General features: G+C 30.5%; 1 protein-coding gene across 1 annotated transcript; it reads left to right on the top strand.

Annotated features, from left to right (window-relative positions):
* Positions 1-5,909: 5,909 nt before the first annotated feature.
* LOC140444070 (uncharacterized) lies at positions 5,910-12,025 on the top strand. Its single transcript, XM_072535697.1, has 2 exons — positions 5,910-6,315; positions 11,031-12,025. Exons 1-2 carry the CDS (start codon positions 6,096-6,098, stop codon positions 12,023-12,025), a joined length of 1,215 nt encoding a protein of 404 aa, XP_072391798.1. The 5' UTR covers positions 5,910-6,095.
* Positions 12,026-22,499: the final 10,474 nt, after the last annotated feature.

Raw genomic sequence — 22,499 nt, 5'->3', positions numbered from 1 at the left:
TTTAATCAATATAATTCTAAAATTCCCAATATAATGATGATTACAGTTTTCTGATTATTATACCATATTGACGCCTATGAAAGATCGAGCAGTTCCGTATGGGTTTCGTATTATTAGCTGTGTTGGGAAAATTTGAACTTTAAGGTTGACGTTCTGGAAATTATAAATATAAGTGACGTCACTTTATATAAATTATGACGTGCACTCCTTTTTATATAAAAAATGCTATACAAGGGGCAAAAGTTTATAGAAAGTGCCGGTGAAGTTAGCTGCAAATGAGGGAAAGTTTTTTGTTTGGGAGTGTTGCCATGTCGTTTTAATAAATCACAAAAGAGCATGCCATATAATATTAATTAATTTTACTAAACATTCTTTTTAAGTTTTTAAAAGAAGTTTACTTAATTTAAATTTAATTTTTCATAATTTAAATTAACTTTAAATTTTTAAGGTATTCAGGTACCACTTCATTCCAAAATTGTAAGAAAATAGTCATAAAATTGAAATCTGCTGAACATCTGTTGCAATCTGGCAACTAGTGTTTTCAAAGTTTTGACAATATTGCCCTAGAATAACAGAGACACATAGAAGCGACACAGCGGTCCAAAAGCGGGTACCATTTTTGTATACGCATGCCCGATTCTGGTTGTATTACTGTCAAAAACACGTGCTTATTCTTTAATTCTGGTTGTATTCGATAGTCCGTAGGCGTCTATGGTAAATACTCGACGCAACAAGTGCATTTGACCATTTATATAATTTATTTATAGTTAAAAGGTTATAGTTATAGTTTATAGTTAAATATATAAGTTTATAGTTATAGTTTATAGTTAAAAGTTTAATTTATATTTAAAATGGCTGGATATATTTGTGCGATTCGCGGATGTTCATCTGTGACAGGAAAAGGAATAAGTCAAAAAGCACTAGTGCTTCCTGACAATGACTATACAAAAGAAAATTTGGCTGTCCTGAATGCATTCAGTTATGTTTGTGGATATTTATTGAAGAAATGCCTTGAAATTCACAACTGCAATACTTGCAAAACATTTGCAATGGAGTGTCAAGAATTGGATACCAATAATTTATTTATTCATTTCAAGGCATTTCATGAGGGAGAAAATATTTTTGGTCATTTATACTCACCACCAAAGAATTTTATTAAATTTGTTTATTTGCTAGAATGTCATTTTAATTCTAAATTCGAAGCTAATTCACGAGACCAGGGTATATCAAATAAAATATTTTCTTCGATGCAGGAAATAAACTTTGATCAGCCTTGTAAAGAGTTCCCGAATTTGTACGTAAAAAAATTATTTATAAGATTAAAAATTTTTTATAACATTAAATATATTAACAATGAACTTAAGAGTAAAAATAATAAAGCAAAAATAGAAAGACAGAAAAAAATATTACAACATAAATAATTAATATTTTTAAGTACATTTTCATGAATACATCTTCTTCTTCTTCTTTTTGATAGACGTGACTGTCTGTTTTTTCAATGTGCCTCCAGTAAGTTGTCGTTCCATCGTGGTATTCCCACTGATCCTCTTCCCATTGGAGAACCATCTCTCGCCGTCCTTACTACTCTATTTTTTGTCATTCGGCTTATGTGGTCATTCCATTCTACTTTTCTGTTTTCTACCCAGATTTCAATGTTCTCACCTTGCATTTTCGTCGTATATCTGTACTTCTAGCTCTGTCCCATAGTATCTTACCATCGATTTTTCGAGCGGTTTTCATCTCCACTGTTTCGAGCAGTCTTTTTGTCCTCTGTGTCAGATGTCACATGGTCTGATGACTATTTCGTAAATTCTGCCTTTCATTTCTTTTCCTATATTTTTAATCAAGTTTGTTTAATAAAAATATTGGAAAAAAAATATCATCAATACATGACTTTATTTATTATTATAGTTCTTCCATTGTATCTTTGCACATGCATGAAGTTATTCCCGAAATACTTTTTATAGTAGGCCTCTTTTTTACTCAATTTATACTTCCTGAATGTAAATATGTTTGCCAGTACAAAGCCCTTGAAAATTGGATAGGTGTCGGGTTTACATAATTACCAACCTGTTCCTGATACGTCCAAAAAAGTTTTCTAAACGATCTCTATTTATACATCTAGTTTTTAAATACATACAGTCCAGCTTTGACAACTTTTACCAGAGATTTATAACACTACCTACTATTTAATTGTTATTTTCCAAAATTTATGAGATTTAATTTTTTTTTTTTGAAATATCTTGATTATCTGAATTAATTATTTTAAGCTCACTCAAGAACTGCAAACTATCATTTAGAAATTTTGATCCATCAAAACAATTTCGTATTTATTGGGGTTTCGTAAAGAATTTGAATTTAAAATACCAAACAAATTGTCGAACTTTTCTATGACCACAAGTGTGCCAAATGCAAGTCCAGCTTTGACAACTTTTACCAGAGATTTATAACACTACCTACTATTTAATTGTTATTTTCCAAAATTTATGAGATTTAATTTTTTTTTTTTTGAAATATCTTGATTATCTGAATTAATTATTTTAAGCTCACTCAAGAACTGCAAACTATCATTTAGAAATTTTGATCCATCAAAACAATTTCGTATTTATTGGGGTTTCGTAAAGAATTTGAATTTAAAATACCAAACAAATTGTCGAACTTTTCTATGACCACAAGTGTGCCAAATGCATCTGCAGGAAGAGCACCTAAAGTCATATATGTGTTCATTCCACAAACCACGCTGGATGGCTTGTGGAATTAACTTGGAAGGGTGCAAATGAGCATCTGTCAATTTAGGGACGCATCTATAAAATTAAGTTTGGTCTTATGCATAAAAATACTCACTAAACTTCCATGAAGTATTTTATCAGCAAACCTAAATGTATGTTTTATTTAATTTTTTCTTGTAGCTTTATATAAATCCATGGCTTAGGTCAAATATATAAAACAAATTTTTATTTCCTACTTGAATAAAATTCAGGATTTTCAGGAGTAACATTATAATATAATTTAGCTAATTCTAGAATGTTTGATCCTATATCACTTGAAATTTATACAACATTCAAGTTAATGCTTGATAATTTGACAACACACTCTTCAATAATAGGTTTAAGGTCTCTTGATTGTACTTGCGATCGAACAAAAAAAAGCTAAAGGCAGCTTTCATAAAAAATATAAGCCTCTGGCCATAATAGCCAAAGCATTTCGACATATTGATGATTTTTTTTTTCATGTCCCCAAATCCAACTATTTCATCTTTACCTATATCATAAAACAGGTTAGACATGAGGGACATTTCATCGATACATAAAATAGACCTGGCTTACATAAAAGATGTTCTGTCATTATTTGAAGACTTTTTTTTGTAAGAAGTGTCAGTAGTTTGCATAGGTAATTATAGGCTCGAGGCCTTAAAAAATATAGTGTGAGAGTAAAATGTTTTATTTTTGCTGAATACCTACGCGAAATACGATTTTTTCTCTTTAAGTTTACATGTGATTTAATTGTTTCGTTTAAGAGATTGTCAAGAAATATATCACATATTTTTTTAAATTCATCGACACTATAAAACTCTGTTTTGGACTTAAGTGAAAAGATTGTTTTGTATATTCGAAGACTTTAGTGTAGAGTGAAGAGTGTAGTGAAGAGTGTATAGTGTATAGTGTTTGTGTTTAAATAGAATAGTACAATGTTTTGTTATATCAACAATTATTTTTATTTTTTTTTATAGAATTTTATTTGGTTTTGTTTTATACTATTTAAGTGTTTTGTTCATTTTATTTAATGGGACAATATGGCTCTTGGCGAACACCCATTCAAAAAAAGTAACGCGCCACAAGACATACCTCTGGGGTGGTGTGGAAACTGTCTTAAAATTTGTTTTAAAAAAATTTCATTGTGTAACTCTTTAAGGACGGGACACGTCAAAAGACGTTTTAGCGTAACTTCCGCGACAGCCGGGTGGCATCAGTAAATTACCTTTTGTAAATAAAAAATAATTATACCATTAAGAATGTCAACAAAAGTCGACCCTGCAGGTAACTATTTAGTGCAATATTTCATATTTATTGAAAGTCAACATAAATGCTCAATTTGATTTAAGAGCGTAGGCGCAAAATTTCGGGCCAATTCTTTTTAAATGCAATCATTTTTTTTTTCGAATCCTGAGAAAACTAACAAATATTTTTGAAAAATTTAAATACAGAATGAAAGATTACATTATTACCGAGGGCCGAAAGTCCCTTAGAATAAACAAAAAGTTTTTTTGAATGAGATATTTCAAATTAAAAATCACACTAAATTTTCTCTTTTTCTTTCACCCCTGTAACTTATTAAAATAAATATTATAGAAGTTTTCAGGGACTTTCGGCCCTCAGTAATAATGTAGTCTTTCACTCTGCGTTTAAATTTTTCAAAAATACTTATTAGTTTTTTCAGGATTCGGAAAAAATGAATGCATTTAAAAAACATTGGCCCGAAATTTTGCGCCTACGCTCGAAGAATTTATATTGTGTGATATGCCCACTGACTATTAATTTTCTGGTTGTTAGCTGTCATTGGCGGCTTGGCCACGTAACTTCAAAGAGCTGTCGCTTCTCTGTGTTGGGTTTTTCTCTGATATTGCTAAGTTTGTTTGCTAATCTACCAAAAACCAAAGGCCAATTATAATTTTTTTTTTTCTATTAACTAACTGCAACTAATATCAAAAGAAACATATATTCATTCGTTCGTGTTTTATATAAATTTAAAAAATACCAGATTCTATAAAATAATATAATAAAAATGTACTTTTTCAAAGCATATTTAAGGCATAAAACATATACATAATAAGCACATGGCAATATGGTTCATTTGTAGCTAACTTCACCGGCACTTTCTCTATACTTTTGCCACAGTATAGACAACAACTGTTGTTATTTATTTCTTTGATATAACCAAAGAATATAGACGCTTATAGAAGAATTTTTCACTGTTATTTTTGAGCATAGCAAAAGATGTGACATAGATAAAGAAAAGTGGGACGAGTGGAACGCACGTGTTGCACGTGGTACCACTAAGGAGCGGTTTGCTTCTAAAATATGAAAGAGTGGGGCAATAAATGCAACTTTAGATATTTTTATATGTAGATGCCGCGTGGTCGTAGAATAGGATTAAATTTTTGCGTTTTATAAAATTGTTTAAAGAAAATAATATTATTTTAACTTTTAATAAATTAATCTTTTTAGAAAAATTATTATAATTCAAATTTTTAATTGAAATATGTACAAATCTTAAGTATAAATCAGTTTAAGACTATATTGTAATAATTTCACCAATATTCATTCATTGTGAAAATTATGTTTTAGATACTATTAGTTGTTATTTTAAAACAAGATTAAATAGTACCCATACAGCGTAAAAACTTTCACATATAGGTACTATTCATTAAAATGTACTGTTAAAGTTTATTTTGTTATTTCAAAAATAAATCAGGAATGCTTTTTGTTGTTATTGAAAAATTTTGGATGAAATGGAAGTTTTGGCGAAATGGAAAATTTCATAATTTAGTAAAAAGTTTCATTGAATACTTTTTTTTAAATTGAAATTTTTTAAAATTGTTTCGTTAATTTCTGGGCAGAAAAACAGTATAATAAAAAGTTATGTGACGGTTTTTCGTTGTGTTGGAACAAACCAATTTTTAATTCAAAGTTATACAATTAAAAAAATAAATACTTTGAATATTGTAAATATCATACATTTTTAAGTTTTAAAATTAAAAATTTAACAATTTAATATATTGAAAATAAAGATTTTATTGTGAAAAAACAAAAAAAAAGACAGTTTGCAAATCAATGGCATCGAAATTTGTTTAGGCGTAGATGCAAAGTTACCCGTTCGTACTCCTTTCCCACTTCCCCCTAACTGTTTTAAGCCGACGGCCACGGCACCACGCTGTGAGTTTATGCAGCCACCCTCTTAAACCGTAACCAAATCGCCCATTTGAACTGGTCTTCTATAAGCGTCTATCTTCTTTGATATAACCATTATAACCTTAAATCGCAATATAATATGTGTGGTGTGGTGTGATTCCAAATCCAGATTCGTTAGATCAAAAAATGGAAGTTGAGGAGGAGACTTGTAAAATAGAAATAGAAAATAATGAGATTGTTGACGTTTTTCTGGATATCTTTAAAACTGAGTTTGTGAAAGAAACCAAAGGAGAAAGTAAAAATGATACATATGATTGTTTAGAATTTACTGACCCTTCTGTAAAAACTGAAATAGGACAAAATGAATATACAGCTATGTCATTTGAAGAAATACTAGATAATAAAAGTGAGTAGATAAAATATTTTAAGTAATTTTTCCATCTTTAGAACTAAAAGCCTTTTTGGTTAATGATTCTTTGATTTTTGGGCACAGTATGGACCTTAGACAACTTGTCTAAGGTATGGACAATTGGAGTTTCCTGCAATGAACATAAACTTGTCATCTGAATTATATGTTTGGATAAAGTATAGGAGTATTTTAAAATATAAAGATACTTTGACGAAATTGTGTTTTGTTATGAGAAGCCACAATTTTTTAATTCATTTTAAAAAGCATTCATAAAATATTATTTTTTACTTTAAATATAGCTAAATATTGTAAATTATTTTATAAATTGATATATTTGTTAATTATTTTGTAAACTGATATATTTGGCAATGAAGCCAGAAATCTCAAAACAGGAATTGCTTAATTTAACTTCACTTTATTCTGTAGTTTCTAAACTATTAATTTTTACCTTAGGCATAATTTTAATGGTTTTTATTGTATAAGTATTTTTAAAATGCAAGATATAATTTTATTTTGGTATATTTTATTTGTAGGTATAATTTTAATGCTTTTAATGATATATGTATTTTTCACGTTTTTGTTTGTTTTAAATTTTCATTTCATATAATTATACTAAGAGCTCTTGCCCATAATTTTAGATGTGAGTGTATGAAATAATTGACCATATCGCAATACTGACATATATTAAGCTTATATTTAATGCTTATTTACTGTCGAATATTTCTATAAATGTTCATTGCATGAAACCATAATTTAACCTGACATTGGATGGCTTAAAAATATTGTAACATAAATATTATATTGTCAGTATCATCAATTAGTTCATACTCTCACATCTAAAATTCAAAAATCGGGCTAGAGCAAGCACATAATATATCAATTAAAAATAAAAAACAAATAAAAACATGAGTTTAGACACATTACTGTAAAAATTGCATAAATTTGGTTTAAAAAAATATATACATAATAAAAGCATTAAAATTATATAAAAATTAATAGTTTATAAGCTATAGAAACTTAAAAGAGGATTATTGATAATGGTTTTTAAATCACAGTTTCATAAAATTGGTAAAAATGATAAATAAAAAAGATAAATGAAAATAACCAAAAGAATATATTAACCTAAACTAAATTTAACTAAATTAAAACTAACTGTTTCAAACTGTTACCAATTGGTTGATAAACTTCAACTCATTAATATAAATCCTGATATCACTATGCTTTCTTTTGATGTGATCAACCTATGTACTGTAGTGCCCAAGCATGAAACAATAGGTCTGGTAAAAACACTCTTAGTCAATAAATCCATTCAGTTCCACATCATTTCACTGTCATAAATTTTATCTCCTCAGACATTTTTCTGTCCTACTACACTAGCACCTTTCTCAATTATAAATTTAACAAATAACCAGATGGTCTAGCAATGGGCAGTTGCTTTTCCCTCCTTCTAGCTGATGTCTTCATGGATCACTTAGAATCCAATCACATCGTGAAAAACCCTCATCACTCAGAGTCTCAGATCATCACTTACTTGTTAAAATCAATCAAGTACATCCCGAGATGAAATTAAAAAAAAAATATTAAAAAATAAAATAAACTGTAAAAAAAATTTAAAAAATGACAAATTAGATGTTTATTCTAAGTTCTAAATATGCCAGCTGTACTCTGCCATTTCTAAGCCTTAGTAAAGTGTGAAGGGAACATGGAATAAAAAATATATATTATAATAATAAATTAATTAACAAGATAGCTAGGTCGAACACAATCTAAGCAGTAATAACTATTTAAATAGTACATAAGTTACCATATTAGTATATAGTAAATTCATATAAAGATATATTTTTAAATATATTTTTCGGTCAATTCTCTTTTCGGCCAATTGTCTATTCAGGTAATTGTCCATTCGAGGAATGCTTTCGGGGAATTGTCTTTCGCTAAACTGTTTCCGGGCAATTGTCCGGGACCCCAATATGGACGCAGTACAGACATCTGAGAATAAAACACCAAAGTAGAAATGCGAAGATTTCTTGGTTTTTTTCATCCTCAAATCAAACCTCTTTTTCGTCGTCTGTTTTTCCTTGCAATTTATAGAAGGCACAGATTAAAGTAAAAATTAGGTGAAAACTAAATTATGTGAAAAAATACTGCTTATTTGAGCAAATAGTAATCCAATATATTTATTAGTCATTTCACAGCATTTCCAGATCGAACTACAGTGATGAGTGTCTTACCACCCAGCAAAATAGCGGAAAGGATAGAAGACAGATTAAGTTGTGAGATAGTACGAGATAAAGCTAGTTCTTAAACGTGGCTATTTGACTTCAGTCATAATTATTTGGATGACCTCGAAAATATTTTATTTTAATAAATTATAAATCTTGTAAGTTTATTTAATAATAAAAATAACTCAACTGAAATATTTGACTAAACTAAAGGTAGCTATGTTCCTTCCGAAAACGTTTATTGTATTTGGAATTGGTGTAATAGTTAGAGACGTGGTCTATTGACAAGAAGATTGGGGTTCAATTCACACCAAGGATAAAATTTTTGTTTTACTCAATCAAAAAATAATAGAAAATATGATACATATTGGGTAACAAGTTTTCAAAAAAATTATTATTTACAATTTATTCTTATTCCAATGTTATAAAATAGAAGTACAAAATAATTCAAATTCAAGTCCAGTTTTACAGTCTTCAGTTGTGAATGCAAAATAAACCGGTGAAGACTGTTTAATGTCAAATCCATCACTAAATTCTCAGTGTTAATATCAATTCCTCTGTACAGGTAATGATTTTCAAAACAATTGACAACATTGGAATGGATGCTCGCGAACAGCTTCCTGCTTTACAGCTAACCAAATCATCAAGCCTTCAATTCAAGCCATCAAATAATAACATATCGAGAAGTGTTTTTGCACGGTAAACAGAAACTTTTTATTGAAAAAACAATTCGTGAAAATGGTTTTAACGATCGAGGAAAAAGTGCAAATTGTTGTCTGGCATGTGAATGGATTATCAGACAACATGATTAGATAACAATTTGTAAATATGTTTACAAATAGGCCGGCTCCAGCACGGTCAACAATTCAGTCTATTATACGTATTTTTTTTACTTATGGATCAGTGTTCGCTCCAAGAGGAGTTCGTAGACGAAGGGGGGTAAATCCAGATTTGGAACTAAGGGACACTTTGATTTGTGCAAGTATTGAGTAAAATCCTACCCAATCAACATCTCGTCTCGGAGAACAATATATTTAGAGAAGGTAAAATTTTGAAAAGACATGGATACCGTCCCTATAAACTTCATAAATCCAACGAACAATTCCCTGGGGATCAATATAGACGTTTAGAATTTTGTCAAAATGCAATGGAAATGTCACATCAAGATGAACATTTTTTAGAGAACGTTTTGTTCACCGATGAATGTACGTTTTCATTGCATGGCCGTCACAATTCAATGAATGCTCGGTATTGGTCTCGAGGAAATCCTCGTCAGATTTATGTCGCTCGTACCCAGCGTTCTCGAAAAGTAAATGTTCACATAATTCTCGCATCGTCAGTGAATATCTCAGTGCGACTTTTCCTAATCGATTGATTAGTGACCACGGAGATATTTTTTGGGCTGCAAGATCACCTGATCTTGCACTTTGTGATTTTTTTATGTGGGGATGTATAAAGTCCAAATTATATGCAATTGAAGACGATAGGCCTAATTCTCTCTAAGAATTAAGAGAAAAGATCTCTGATTCAATGAGAGGTATTAGTCCAGAAACATTAACTAATGTTAGACGAAACTGTTATAATAGATTGGGTGCTGCTAATGGAGGCTTATTCGAACATTTTTTGTAAATACATTTCATTAAAATAAAATACGTTTATTTAGAATATTTTTATAGAATTTCTACCTATTTAAACATTTTTTGTAAGTACATTTATTTAGAACGTTCTTTTATGTTTGAAGAATTTTTACTTTTGTGGTATTTTCGAAAGTACGACGATACTGTTTTTTCAATAAGATATTTATGTTTAATTTTAAACACTTCTAATACTAGTAACGACTGACATAAATGTTTAGTAATTCAAAGCAAAACGATCTCTGCATAATTTCAAATTATTAAAAAAAAAAAAAGAAAACCACATGTGGGTTTTGAACTCTAATCGTCTGTGTCGTAGTGTCGTATTCTTACCACCAATCCACGAAGGATTGGTAATTATTCCGTGACAAGAGTGTATGAAACTCCTCAAATCATAGTAGAAATTATTCTTGGTTAATAATTTAAAATAATCACTATTAATTAAAATATTTTCACATTTTTGCTTTATTGTGGTCAATCAGTTTTTACTTTATGAGAAATTAAAAAATGGAAATACGTCACACATACGACGTTACACATAATAATTATGACCGAGGTGATTTAGCTCGAAGCTAACGTCTAAAGGTGTGAGACTATCGATAGTGGTAATGTAATGTAATGTAAATTATATGTTTCTACCGATTATTTCCCACCTCTACGAGTTTCATCTCTTTTTATTTCGCAAGGTAACTGTTTTTTCTATCTCTTACGTTAAAAAGCCGGGTTGTAAGACACTCATCACTCTATACTTGTAACATTGATTTAGTTTTGCTACTTTATTTTTGTTTTGTAGTTTCTATATTAATTTTTACTTCCAACACAAATAAAAATGTTTATGGATTTGTTTATACTTCAGATTTTCTCCAAGGGGAGAATAGAGTGGAGACTATGAAGACATCACCTGACCAGTCATGCTATGAAGAATATGTGAGTCTACAACCCGAAGAAACAATATTAAACAAACCTGAGATTGGACAAGAACTTTACAACTGTGATATTTGTTTTAAGAAATTTATCGAAGCACGATATTTAGAAATACATTTGCGAACACACACTGGAAAAAAATCTAATGAGTGTCAAAAATCTTACGCGTGCGAAATTTGTTTTAAGCGATTTACTATAGCAGATTATTTAAAAAGGCATTTGAGAACGCATACTGTAGAAAAACCTTATAAGTGTGAAATTTGTCTCAAGAAGTTTTCTCAACAAAGCCATTTGAAAAGGCATATAAAAATACACACTGGGGATAAACCTTACGAATGTGATATTTGTTTTAAGCGGTTTACTACAGCAGAGTATTTACAATGTCATTTGAAAAAGCATATAAGTGTGAACGGAGAAAAACCTTATAAGTGTGAAATTTGTCTCAAGAAGATTTCTCAGCAAAGCCATTTGAAAAGGCATATGAAAACACACACTGGGGAAAAACCTTACGAGTGCGAAATTTGTTTTAAGCAATTTACTGTAGTAGATAGTTTGAAAAGGCATTTGAGAATGCATACTGGGGAAAAACCTTATAAGTGTGAAATTTGTTTTAAGCAGTTTTGTGAGCAAGATACTTTAAAAAGGCATATGAAAACGCACACTGAGGAAAAATCTTACGCGTGCGAAATTTGTTTTAAGCGATTTACTTTAGCAGATTATTTAAAAAAGCATTTGAGAATGCATACTGGAGAAAAACCGTATAAGTGTAACATTTGTCTGAAGCAGTTTTCTGAGAAAAATTATTTGAAAAGGCATATGAAAAGACACACTGGGGAAAAACCTTACGCGTGTGAAATTTGTTTTAAGCGATTTACTCAAGCATCTAGTTTGAAAAAGCATTTAAGCATACATACTGGAATGAAATAAAAGACCAATTTATTAAGACTTCTGGTGCAAATATTACTATTGAGAAATTAAAAAAAAATCTCAATAACATGAAAACACAAGAAGAAAACGGAGAAGAATATGACTGGTAACAAAAAAATTAAATTGCGCGAGCTGAAAAAAGAATTTCTGAATATATTGATTTTGAAAAAAAATCCAGTATTCACGAATATTTCTGGGGGATCTTCCATTGAAACTGACAATGGAGAAGAATGACAAAGAATAATCTACAAAATACTGGATCAGCTAGTACGAACGCTGACAAAACGTCCTAAGAAGAAGAAATTTAAGTTAGAGACTGAGGAAAGGGAAAGTTTGTCAACACAAGAGTTGCAACAAGTTGTTCTTCTTGAACAATTAAATGTTGCTAGACTTGTCCAAAAGGGAAAAACTTCTGATAGAAAAATTGACAAATGTACAATCTCGAATTTCTGAAGAATTTCTAGTCGCAATGTATCATAACTACGAGAATACATGAACTTGTAATGTATTTATGATTTCCCAATATGTACTGCAATTTTTTAATGTATTTGTTATTTCCAAATATGTACTGCGATTATTATAATTTCACATTTGTTTTCTTAATTTTGTAATAAAAGTGTCAGTGTATTAAATAACAAAACAATAAACAAACTAGTTATATATCTTGCAGTGTCTATGACACAAAAATTGACAATGACATTTAAGTAAACAAATTAACGCTAGAAAATTACAAAATCAAGTTAAATATTGTTTTTAAATATTATTGTTAAATATTGTTTCCATTATTAATTGACATTTTGCATCTCCTCTTAGACGGATGTTATTTACTTCTGCTTCATTGTGGTATAGGTACATCATGGAGGTCCTTTGGGGTTTCCAGTTCATTTTCTTAAACTCAAAATCATCTCGTAGATGTTTTTGAGAAATTTTATCCAAAACAGCACAACAAATAATGATTTTTAGAACTTTTGGCAAAGATACTCTTACTTTTGACTCTAATATAGAAAACCTGTGCTTTAGCTGCCCAAATACTCTTTCAATTATCACCCTTTCTCTGGAATGAGTGACATTAAATAATTCATCGCTTCTGTTTCGAGGGTTTTTGAATGGGCATAATAACCATGGAGCAATTCCATATCCACTATCTCCAAGAATTCTGTATTATAAATTGAATTAATAAATAATTTAGTAGGTACTTTCAAAATTTTTTATAGCAGAAGAATCTTAATGTTGATACCTATTTTGACCATTGTTATTTCATATGACATATTCAATGTCACCAAAATGCCGCCATTGCCTCACGTATATATTCTGTAAGATATTATGACAAAGAAGTATTTGAAAGGCAAGAAGATTAAGAGAAACTGGTAGTTTTCATCGTCCTTGTTTTAAACGACGTAGTAGAGGTATGACCGAAGATAATTCAATCAATGTTCTTGCTTTAATTCATCAGAATCCACAATATAAGTAGTCGGCAAATCTCTATAGAATTAAACATACCCAAAACTACTGTGCTAAGGATTTTAAAACATCACAGGTTGGTTTTTCATATTATAAAGTGAACGTTTAGGTCAGAAACTTGGAATTCCCTTTAAACTTTAGATTCAACTGTTATTTTAATATTTCGATAAAAACGGCACCACGGCGCTTTTATCATTTTATCCGTTTCTTAAAAATACTTATGCACGATTTAGCTTGTGAAACAATTGTGGATTTTTCAAGATTTTTGAGGTTTAGTAAATATAGTGATTTCTTTTTTACCAATATTTGTTGTTCTGTTTTTTAGACTGCATCCTTATTATGTAGTTCTCCACCAAGCTTTACATGCGAGAGATTTGATGCAAGGCTGGATTACTGCAATTGGATGTTAGGTCTGCTAGAAGAACAACCGCATATCATGTCAAAGATTTTGTGGACAGACGAGGCTACGTTTAATAGTGCGGGTGGTGTTAATCTGCATAATATGCATTATCCGTACTGGATACATGAGGTGCAGGTTTAAGGTAGATGGACTCTTAGACTGGTATTCATAGTGCGTCGCCAGGAAGAGTCGCCGGCGGATCTTCAGTTAGCGAACACTCCATCGAGATTTCATCTTCTGTTTCATAGTCAATCTTCGGAGAACCGCTAGTGGGCGATCGGTTACTTACTACTCGATATGAAAACATAGACGTATTTGATGACAAGGATCTACAGCAATCGTACTTGTGAACTAGTCGACTGGAGTTACAATTTGCCAAATTTAAATGTAATCGTTTCTACTCATTCATATTAATATTATAATGTATAATATATTAAAGTTTTTAATATTGGTAATAGTATTAAAGCTTTTAATATTGTTTTTTAATATTACTAATAATATTAAGTAATTAAATATTGCGCCTTGCATAAAAAAAGTACGAGATAAATAACTCGTTTTTTTATATGAAAGTGCAATTTTCTTGCAAATGCTTGGTTTTTTTTTACAAGATAAAACAAATTGTATGAAGAGTAGCTAAGCGTTGGGTAGTCAGTGGCGAATCTACGAGGAGAGAAAAAGGATCTTCTGAATTTGCCAATACTTTGACTGAACACACAACCAAGAGAGGATGGAATGTTGTCAGACCATTATCAATATTGAAATATAACCAGTACGTGACAAAAAACGATGTAGAATATGTTGTATGGATAAAATTTGAAAAAACACAATTTACGAGTGTGCTGATTGTGACAAAAAAAAACCTGGACAATGCATAGGATATTGTTTTCGCAAATACCATTCAACCAACAGATAGATTGCATTCAGTATATTAGTTTAAATAAAAATTTTATTTTCTAAAGACCTTTTAATTGTTAGCTGATGTCCCACTAACAATTTCTAATTTGATTTTCTATTTTATACACATTGATATGTTATAATTACTCGTACATACATTTGTTTTTCTTGAGTTGTTTTTTATTTATTGATATTACATTGGAAAAAGTTATAGGTTTTTATGGAATTTTGAGTGGTATTGAGCAGGAAAATTTGGAATTTTAGAAAGGAAGAATTGTATTTATTTATTAATTACTTCAACACAGCTAAGTGAAAGAGCGCCAAACGGTGTAACATAAAATTGAAATCAATTAAAATGTTGTTCAATAAGTCTTCCTTCGTACAATCTGTCCAATATTTTGAGCTTGATTCGGTATGTGAGGTTCATTATCATCTAGTTCTTCTTCCACATTATCTTGTTCATCATTTACATCATTCACTTTGATCCCAATATTGTGAAGAACTGCACATGCCACAATTATTTCTGGAACTCTTTCCAATTTATTATTTAAACCCCGACTCAAACAACAAAATCTTTTTTTCCACAATCCAAACAATCTCTCAACGGTATTTCTCGTTCTAATATGAGATCTGTTATACCTTACTTCTTATTCAATTCCAGGATTTAAAAGAGGCGTCATTAAATACGGTAAACAAGCATAGCCACTATCTCCAAGAAGAAATCCTGTTAAACTGCCATTCTCGAAACGGTGTTTCACTGAACCATTATTGAAGATCATCGAATCATGTTCTCTTCCAGGCCAACGAGCTACAACTTTGAAAATTTCTAAATTGGGTCCACCCACTACTTGGACGTTTATTGAAAAATATCTTTTCCTGTTTCTATATACCTCGGCCATATTCCCTCCAAGACTTTTTATTGGTATGTGGGTACAGTCTATACACCCTGTTACTTTGGGAAAATTGGCAATATCGTAAAACAGCCTTTGGTTCTTTCTCTGGTTTTCGAGACCTTCAGGAAATTTTATATATGTGGGTAATAGCTGAGCAAGTAGACGGGAAATTTTAAAAATGCATCTCGAAACCGTGGGTTGTGAAAATCCTCTAAGATCTCCAGTTACAATCTAAAAATTAAATTAAAATTAACTATACTACGATCTACCATTATATATACACACATATATATATATATATATATATATATATATATATATATATATATATATATATACATATATCATGTTCTGAAAATATATTCTTTAATTTATCCTACCTGAAAATTTCCAGTAGCATAAAATCTCAAGGCAACTAAAAGATATAAAATGGGTGGAAACGGTAATCCACGTCGATTAATTTTCACCATTTCATCATTTATTACTGGCAACATTATTTCAATAACTGTTTGTTTTCGAAATCTATACCTTTTTCGAAATTCATTATCATTATAAAAGTGTAATGGATTTTGCATGTCCCTTATATATCTTCTGGGTACTTGTAATATATCGTTTTGTTCATTTATTTATCGGTTAACTACATAATATTGATGTAAATCGTCCATCGCAAACGTATTTCAAATTGACGGGCGAATCGGCGAATCGCCAGAGCATGCATATACCTTCTCTGGCGAAGCTTCGAAAATCTCTAAACAGGGCATGCGTCATTCGAGTGTGAGATCACTGTGAAAGCGACTGGCGCGTATCCAGCGACATGCCAGCGACTGTTCGGAGAAAGATGCTTTACGCTTGCGTCAACCAGGCTGTAGGTCGACTATGAAACATAGATATGGTGGTGAACAGCCAGCGACGCGCTGGAGTCGGACTATGAATACGAACGTTAATGTTTGGTGTGGTATAGTTGATGGAAAGATCGTATGTCCGTATTTCTTTGATAGAACTTTAAATGGCGCGACATATTTGGATTTTGTGGAAAATTAGTTGTCTGTTTTATTGGAAGATATTTCCTTACAAACGAGAAGAGATATGATATTACAACATGACGGGTGTCCTGCTCACTTTTCCAGACGAGTTCGAGATTATTTGTATGTAAGTTATCCAAATAAATGGATTGGAAGGAGAAGTATATTTTCATGGCCAGCTAGATCTCCAGCCTTAACATGTCTGGATTTTATCTGTGAGGAAGGTTGAAGGACTTAGTGTACCAAACTCGACCAACCACTGCTGTTATGTCTACGCGCGAAAGATTACATCTTTGTGTGGAAAACAATTTGAACATTTAATTGGACATTAAGTTTTAATGATCGAGATATTTGTATGATCTTTCACATATTTAATTTTAAGTTATATGAAAGGGTGAGTCAATACTATACTTACTTATATTTATGCGTTTTTATTCGTTTTGTTACGAATTTAATCCAGTTCCAATATAATTTACAGTAAATAGGTGTTTCCATTAAACATTTTGAAGAAAACTAAATGCAATTGTTTTATAGTAGATGTAAATTAAATCATCCACACTCTTTTTAATGACACTAATTTCGTTAAAATCGGTTGATCCAAACCAAAGTTGTAGGTATTTATCCACAAACACTTTCCCACTCTCCCCCACCCTTTATTTGACAAAATAAAAAAAGTACTTCAACAACTTTTCCTGTGCGAAATTTAGGCCTCTTTCTAGTTTACTTATTTAATACTTGGTATAATTGGGCATATTTCACAAAAAACTGGTTTTCAAATTTTTCTTCACAGGTTATGCCCCCTAGCGGTTAACCCAGAAACTTGAAAGTTATTTCCAGCAATTTCTCTTGGCCACTTTTACTAAGGAATTTTTTCTCCTAAAGTTATAACATGAATAGTTTCTGATATATAGCCGAGAGATCGGCTTATTGGACCGTCTGGTACATTTATGCTAGGAAATCTTTTCTATTAATAAATTCGTCACCACATTCTGAAGGTTTTTTAATACGAATATGGGTACAATCCAGTGCACCAATGACTGTAGGTATTTGGAATCGATTTGCCCATTTTATTCTTGCTTCTTCCATACCTTTCATGTCAGACGGAAACTTTATCCACTGATGTGATTTCTCAAAAATTCTGTCAGCAACATTATTTATGGTTTTACATACCGTCGTATGGTGAACGCCGAAATCTACAGCAATACCTTATTACAATCCAGTATCACTAACATATCACAGAAAAATCTCCATCTTTTGTCGAGAGCAAACTGTACCTCCTCTGGTTTCATCTAGCTGTGGCAAAAAATAATCTGATAGAAAATCTATACTTTCGCTTTCAAAACGCAATAGAACCTTAGATTGGGTCTATTGAATAAAAATAAGTATTTGCTTGTACTTCCTCGTATTTAAGTATTTACTTAATATTAATTGAATAAGAGAACAGTAATTACTTTATGTAAAAGAGTTTACTTACAGCAATAAGTAATCTCTTTTATTTTCAAGTAGTTACTGAATGTATAAGGTTACACAAAAATTTTTCCAGTTATTACTTCTTTTTAGTTTAATAAAAAGAAGGATATTCTACAATTAGTAAGTAATACCTTAATATTTGTTAAGGAATCCCAAATGAATACTTACGCCAGTAGTTTATGCATACTTACACTAGTAGAGTGGTAGTTCTAAACATTTTTCGATTATAATTATGGCTGACTTTATATATGTTCGTAAACACTACATGAAAATAAAAAACGCAAGTCTAAGGTTCTATTGCGTTTTGAAAGCGAAAGTATAGACTTTCTATCAGATTATTTTTTGCCACAGCTAGATGAAACCAGAGGAGGTGCCCTTAGCTCTCGACAAAGGATGGAGATTTTTCTGCGATACGTTAGTGATACTGGATTTCAACAAGGTATTGCTGAAGATTTCGGCGTTCACCATACGACTGTATGTAAAACCATAAATAATGTTGCTGACAGAATTTTTGAGAAATCACATCAGTGAATAAAGTTTCCGTCTGACCTGGAAGGTATGGAAAAAGCAAGGACAAAATGGGCAAATCGATTCCAAATACCTACCGTTATTGGCGCACTGGATTGTACCCATGTTCAAATTAAAAAACCTTCAGAATTTGGTGACGAATTTATTGATAGAAAAGGATTTCCTAGCATAAATGTACAAATAACGTGTGATGCAAATGAAGTGATTACAAGTGTAGACACTCAGTGGCCTGGAAGTGTTCACGATTCGAGGATTTGGAAACAAAGTTCGATTTATCAAGTTATACATAGCTTTAGAGGCAATTTTTGCCTCCTTGGAGATAGTGGATATAGAATTTCTCCATGGTTATTATACCCATTCAAAAATCCCCAAAACAGAAGCGAGGAATTATTTAATATCACTCATTCCAGAGAAAGAGTGATAATGGAAAGAGTATTTGGGCAGCTAAAGCAGAGATTTCCTATATTAGGGTCTAAAGTAAGAGTATCTTTGGCAAAAGTTCCAAAGATCATTGTTTGTTGTGCTGTTTTGCATAATATTTGCAAATATCTACGGGACGATTTTGAGTTATCCGAAAATGAACGGGAAAACCCACAGGACCTCCATGATGTACATTACAATGAAGCGGACGTAGATATCATTCGTCAAAGAGGAGCTGCAAAAGGCCAATTAATAGTGGAAACAATATTTAACAATAATATTTAAAAACAATATTTTACTTGATTTTGTAATTTTCTAACGTTGTTTTTAATTTGTTTACTTAAATATCAGTGTCAATTTTTGTGCCAGACACTACAATATAGAACAAGTATTTTTTGTTCTGATACCTATTTAATACACTGAAACTTTTAATACAAAATTAAGAAAACAAAAAATAGCAGTACATATATGGAAATTACAAATACATTAAAAATGGCAGTACATATTTGGAAATTACAAATACATTACAAGTCTATGTATTCTCGTAGTTCTGATACGATGCGATTATTAACCACTTCTGCTCCAAAACTATCTTCAGGAATTCGATATGACAAAACATTTGTAAATTTTTCAATCAGAAGTTTTTCCCTTTGCGCTTGAAGTCTAGCAGCATTTAATTGTTCAAGAAGAACAAGTCGTTGCAACTCTTGTGTTGATAAAATTTCCGTTTCATCGGTCTCTAACTTAAATTTCTTGTTCTTTGGGTTTTTTTCAGCGTTCCTATAGATGAGGGTATTTGTGAATTGGTACTAGCTGATCCAGTATTTTCTAGATTGTTCGCTTCTCCATTGTTAGTTCCAATGGAACATCCCCCAGGAATTTTCGTGAATACTGGATTTTTTCAAAATTCAATATATCCAGAAATTCTTTTTCCCACTCGCGCAATTTAATTTTTTTGTTACCAGTCATATTTTTATCCGTTTTCTTCTTTACATCTGTTTTCATGTTATTGAGAATTTTTTTTAATTTGTCAATAGTAGTACTTGTACCAGAAGCCTTAATAAATTGATCTCTTATCCCGTTCCATGCCTTCTCTTTACTTTTAACAATTGCCGGAACCATTGATCTGTTCAGAAGAACCGTATGATTTTTCCATATTTTTACAAATATAAGCCTTTGACAGCCACTCTCGACAGGTAATTCTTCCTCACTTGATGACGACATGACTATTTATAGCACTAAAATTTAACTGACGTGGATGTAAGTACCTACTACACAGAAATCTTAACGACGCACGCGACGTTTACAAACTTGTTAAAACTTGTCTTATAGAAGCAGCTATAAAAACATCACAAGACAATTTTAAAAGTAAATACAAGCATAAGTTAATACTTACAAGTATATACTTAAATTTCAGAATATTTTTCCAGTATTACCTTATAAGAAAACACTTACTTTTATTGAAATAAAAATAAGTAATATCTTATCCTTAGAAGTATTAGCTTGTGCTTAAAAATTACTACTTTTAAGGTAACACTTATTTTTATTCAACAGACCCAATGGAACATTGTAATATTTTGACCACACGATATTAACATTTTTGTTATAATAAATATCTGTTTAAATGAGACAACTAGTTTTTTTTTAAGTTTCACATATAAATTTGTCCCCGATTATTAAATTCGTAGATATTTAAATTTTTCTAACAGCTTTTTAGAAAAATCTAAATAAATCAAGTCACTTTGTATTTAGGTATAGGGAACCATTATAAAAGTGTAGCTTATTTTTTAAGGACAATTATTCAAAAATGCCATCAAATATAGGATGTTCTGTAAGGAAAGATATAAAAAAAAATTATTTAAAAAATTCCTTTATAAAAGGTATAATATTAAAAACTCTATCGTGCTACATCACAGAACGTTTTCGGAATAACTATTCCATCATCAGTGCTATCTGGATGTACATGTTTGAAGCCACTAAATATATGGGTAAAAACCTTTTAAATTTTGTTAGAATAACTTTGAGTTACATTTTTTAAAATTATAAACTATGATATTTAAGTTACAAAAAGAATTGATTACATTGTAACGTAAGACTCCACTGGAGGTTGCTAGTCCTGAGACGAAGTGTCTGTGAGGACTTGTTGATATGCTTTGGTTCAAGTTAAGAAAATAACATTGCGCTTATGGCGATCAGTACTGCCAAAACTCTCAGGCCCGTTTTGCTGTGTAGTTGTAATTAATTAATTTCACTAATAAAAGGATATGTATAGTTGAATACAAAATAATGCATTATAAATACTTGTTTCTTTAATCGACAGATATAGGTATACTATTTTTCATATAAAAATGAGTGCACGTCATTCAAGATTTACGACGTCAGAATCCCACAGCGTTGCCAAAACATCAGAATAGTTAGTAAGCGAGGAATTTTTAAAATGTCAACTATTTGTCAAATAATTATATTAACAGTAAATACACTTAGTTTTAAGACTACTGCAACATACTCAAATACACAAGAAAACATTTTAATACAAAATTATATATTCTAAATTTTAAACTTACCTCATTTAGGGCTTTAATAGTAAAAACATCCCGCCATTATTTCTTGTTCAAAATAATATATCTTATATGAAAGCTTACCAGCTTTCTACAGACTATTTAGTTGTTTTTGCATAGCAAAATCACAATTGTATTAATAAATACAATTTATTAATATATAATATATTATGATCAGATTGTGTAAGGAATCAAAGCATAAACAAAATTCTTACTCTAAAAAAGCGGCAACACTTTAAACAATTTTACCACACGCAAAACTGTCAAAAAATTTGAAGTATTTCCGTATCAGTTGCGTACAATTGTCTAATATATTTAATTAAAATTATTATTTTGTGGAATATTAGACTTAAAGACTTATTTCGTATAATTTATATTATTAATAATAACAAATGTTTTTGGTTATTCAATCAATATAATTCTAAAATTCCCAATATAATGATGATTACATTTGTTTGATTATTATACCATGTTGACGCCTATGAAAGATCGAGCAGTTCCGTATGGTTTGCGTATTATTAGTAGTGTTAGGAACATTTGAACTCTAATGTTGACGTTCTGAAAATTTTAAATATAAATGACGTCATTTTATATAAATTCTGATGTGCACGCATTTTTATATAAAAAATACTGTATGTAATTATTATACACCTAATAAAAATAGGTAAAATATATCTATTTGGTAATTCTCTTTTCATGTTTCTGTTTTTATATATTATAATTACGTATTCCAATACCAAAGTAAAATGAAAAACGTAATAATAAAAGATTTAATGTAAACCTCATATTGCATATAAAATTAATAATAATAAATCAACAAAATTTATA

This window comes from Diabrotica undecimpunctata, chromosome 6 (genome assembly GCF_040954645.1).
Source record: "Diabrotica undecimpunctata isolate CICGRU chromosome 6, icDiaUnde3, whole genome shotgun sequence".
In the NCBI taxonomy this organism is placed as follows: domain Eukaryota; kingdom Metazoa; phylum Arthropoda; class Insecta; order Coleoptera; family Chrysomelidae; genus Diabrotica; species Diabrotica undecimpunctata.
This window is presented reverse-complemented; position numbering and strand designations above follow the sequence as displayed.